Source organism: Microtus ochrogaster, unplaced genomic scaffold (assembly GCF_000317375.1).
Source record: "Microtus ochrogaster isolate Prairie Vole_2 unplaced genomic scaffold, MicOch1.0 UNK3, whole genome shotgun sequence".
Lineage (NCBI taxonomy): Eukaryota > Metazoa > Chordata > Mammalia > Rodentia > Cricetidae > Microtus > Microtus ochrogaster.
In genome coordinates this window covers 16,162,795-16,166,680 of record NW_004949101.1, presented here as the reverse complement: position 1 = coordinate 16,166,680, position 3,886 = coordinate 16,162,795, and the positions used below count along the sequence as shown (strand labels likewise).

The following is a 3,886-nucleotide window of genomic DNA, read 5'->3' as shown; positions in this document are numbered from 1 at the left end:
CACAGAGAGAGAGAGAGAGAGAGAGAGAGAGAGAGAGAGAGAGAGATTCACATACACCTCAATCCCATTCATATACAGCAATTCATTGGCTCTCCCAAAATTTGTCAAAGTCAGCATTATCACCATCATCACCACTGTCATTTAAAGATGAAGAAATGGAGGCCTGAGGCCACATAGCTAGTAAGAGGCAGAGCTGGGATTTGAACTCAAGCTGCCTGACACCAGCGCCTGTGTTCTCAATGGAGAACAGTATTGCTCCTCATATGCCAGGCACCATTCTGGGTGCTATGGATTCAGTGATGATACAGTTGAAAGGAAAAGCTAGAGAGCCAGTGACAGAGGGAAACACTCAGCCAATGGGGCATTTAAGCAGAAACCCACAGGTTGGGAGTTAGCTAAGAGGTTTGGGGGCCATCCAGACGGAGGGGAGATCAAGTGAGAAGATCAGAAATCGGTACAGGCAAGGAACTAACTAAGGAGGGTCAGGGCCAGGGCAGCGGGAGGAAACCCTTCCCTGAAGAGCCCCTTTCAGATGGGAAGGGCATTTGTTGGCGTCCTGCAGTTCATGCCTGAGTCCTCCTGTAAATACTGACAGCGACCTGTTTCGGTTCAGACAATAATAAATCTGAAGGCTACCCTCTGTAGTCTGTGGAAGGCAGGTTTATTTCCAAGTAGTGTGAAAACACCAAGGGACTTGTAGGAGAGTGACACACTCAACCATGACAAATAAAAATCACCGTGGCAGCTGTAAAATTGCTGCCCCTTTCTCCTCTCTGCTGGTCCAGGCCCTGGGCAGGCTCCAGGGCTTTCAGGCTCAAGGGGTGGGAGGAGTCCCCTGAGAACTGCTGTGCCTCCCTCAGGACTGCAGGGCCCTTGTATGGGGAACTAGTTTACCCTGTAAATGATTATAAACAATAGCAACTGTCCTCTTAACACTTTTCTCATCCTGTCTGTTCCACCTTCCCAGATCCCCTCCTCCAACCCACTCACAAGAGGAGATTTCAGAAGGGAAAGTCCACAGGGTTCCCACAGTGGGGCCACTGGATGGATGCCTATTGGAGAAAGCAGGGTCTCCGGTGTCTGTTGAGATATACAAGGTGATTGGCCTGGGTCTGCTGCCGGTGAATGAGTGAGTGCATGGGGGCTCGCCCCCTATGTCTGTTTCCAGAGATGGGTATCGCATACCCATCACATAAACTGGGGGTCGCATAAACTGCTGACCACATGTTACAGGGAGAGGTTTGCCCAGATTTCCAAGGAACTAAAGCAAGGGGTTTGTAATGGCTACAAAGGGTAAGAATGAGCAACCTGTAAAAGGAAACCCAGAAGAACCAAGAGCCCCTTGCTCTCCCTTCATAACAGTAAGAGACCGGAAGTTCATAAGCGTCCATTGTCAGGTTGTGGGTCATCTAAGCCTCCCAGGAAGGGACTTGCCAGAAGGGAAGAGAGGTCTAATGTGAGGGGAATCACTCACCCAGTGGCAGGACGAAGAAGAAGGGGAACCAGCACAGAACGAAGACACCCACGACGATGGCCAGCGTCTTGGCAGCCTTCTTCTCGCGGGAAAACTTGAGCAACCTTACAGAGAGCGAGCTGCGCAAGGTGTGGCCCTTGCTACTCTGCGTCCCTTGGGCTCCTTTGGTGCTAGCAGTTGCACCGCGACAGTGGATCCTCAGTACCACCTCGGAGGCCTTGCCAGGCTCCCGCTTGATGCCTGCTTCGAGGCTGCGCGTGGTGCTGCGCGCAACCACGTACACGCGGCAGTACATGACCACGATCACCGCCATGGGCAGGTAGAAGGAGCACACGGATGAGAAGACAGCATAGCCCACTTCCTCGGTGATGCCGCAGAAACGCTCATCTGGGGGCACTGGCTCCTTCCAGCCCAGCAGTGGTCCCACAGACACCACCAGGGCCACCGCCCAGAGCAGAGCCAGGATGGCAGCGGCCTTGCGCTCTGTCATAATGGCTGGGTACTTGAGCGAGTGGCGTACGCCTACATACCGGTCCACAGAGATGGTGCAGAGGCTAAGGATAGAGGCGGTGCAGCACAGCACGTCCACCGCGGCCCAAACGTCGCAGAAGGTCCGGCCGAAGGCCCAGAAGCCGAGAACCTCCATAGTGGCGGAGAAGGGCAGCACAGCTGCACTCAACAGTAGGTCAGCCACCGCTAGGTTCACGATGAAATAATTGGTGACCGTCTGCAGGTGGCGGTTGCAGGCCACCGAGAGGATGACGAGCAGGTTGCCCGCCACAGCGGTGAGGATGAAGGCTGCTAGGAAGACTCCCACTCCCACGCCATGTGCACTCACCACCAGTCCCCCGACGGCCGCTGAGCCATTCACCTCACCGCTGGCCGCAGCCCCCGGTTCTCCCGTGGAGCTTTGGTTGTCCTCGCCGCTGCCGGTTCCCACCACAGCGCCGCCGCCAGTGGTCCCTGGCACGCCGCCCACCGCCGGGCCCTCGGGTCCAGCCGTGCCAGCTCCACCGCCCGCGCCCGAGCCCCCAGTGCTACTGTTCGAGCGGGGTCCTTCGAAAGTGACGCTCAGGAGGTCTCGGAAAGTCATCTCACGGCGCAGCCGTCGGGGCCCGAGCCCCGGTACTGGGCGAGCAAGTGGCGGGGAGAGGGCCCGCGGGCATCGCCGCAGCGCCGGAGCCAGCCCGCGCGCGGGTCCCGTCGGTCCTGCCCAAGTTTCCGCAGCGGAGGGGGCCGCAGGGGAGCGGTGGTTCAGGGGAGCGGAGGGGAGGTCACGGGGCCGTGAAGGTCCCAGTGGGAACGGTGGAGCGAGTGAACTGGTCTAGCGGTGGTTGCGGAGTCACAGGGAGGGAAGGGCTTGGGGCGGTCGACCTGAGTCCTTCTCCAAGCGTGTCCAGGCGAGCAGCAGCTCCGGGAGCGGCAGTGCAGGCGGCGGCCTCTGCAGCGCTTGGGACTCTGCGCGGGGGCGGGACGGAGGAGGGGCGGCCGGGAGGGAGGAGGGGGCGGCCCGTGCGCGCGAAGGTTGCAGGCTGGAGAAGAGGCTCTGTGCGGCCAGTGGCTCCTGGGGTCCCCGCCGGTGCCCACTACCGCCCTCTGCCCTAACTGTCCCCTTGTCCTCCTTTCTTCGGCTCTCCCGGGCCCCAGTCCTCTTTGCTCCAGCAGCTCTCTCTGTTTCCCTTCCTCTCTCTAGACTTGCGGTCACTCTCTGCTTGCCCTTGCCCTAGCGCAGCAAACAAGGTGCGATTCCCGGGTCTCGGGCTCCCGGTTCCTGCCGCCAGAGAGCAGCAAGAGCCTGGGATCTTTGAGTTCAGGGCTGGATGGTTAACCGCTGCCACACCGCCTGGATTTGTCTGATGCCCCTCCTCTTTTCTCTGGGGCGGCAGGCAAGCCCAGGGTCTCAACACCCGCTGTGGTGCGATGGTTGCGCTGAGACACCCGTAGAAAGCTTGCACTAGGGCTGAAGTTTGGTGTGACTGGCGTGGGACCTGATGGTGTGCCTATAGCTCCAGGACCTTGCCCACACTCTGAATAATACCAACTTTGGCCCTGTTATTTTACTCTGCAACAGAGGTAGGAGCAAATCTCCCTGTAGCTACTCAAAGAACTCAGACGTCCCTGCGGGCAGAGAAGGTCAAGTGCTGGAGGGTGGGAAAGGTTGCCTAGGGTGGATAAGGGGAGGGAGCAGAGTAGTCTGCCTCCTCTCTCCAGGCTCCGCCCTTGTTGACCATTGGACCTCCTTGAGCCGCTTTTCCTCACTTTCCTCACGCGTGAAATGAGAGTAAAAAAATCTCTTACGGGAACCTGTGTTAGGGCTGCTTAAACGGTGCTTACACTTCTCAGATGAGTGGAGGATAGCAGAGCAAGATCTGAACGTGCAGAACAGAGGGCAGAGGGGATGTGGCGCTGTTT

General features: G+C 58.2%; 1 protein-coding gene across 1 annotated transcript in view; it reads right to left on the bottom strand.

The window, feature by feature from the left end:
* Adra1d (adrenoceptor alpha 1D) overlaps positions 1–3,257 on the bottom strand; it is a 23,141-nt gene extending 19,884 nt beyond the window's left edge. The window contains exon 1 of the mRNA XM_005365569.3: positions 1,475–3,257. Within this exon, the coding sequence (XP_005365626.1) occupies positions 1,475–2,567 (1,093 nt within the window). The 5' untranslated portion in view covers positions 2,568–3,257. The remainder of the gene's footprint in view (positions 1–1,474) is intronic.
* Positions 3,258–3,886: the final 629 nt, after the last annotated feature.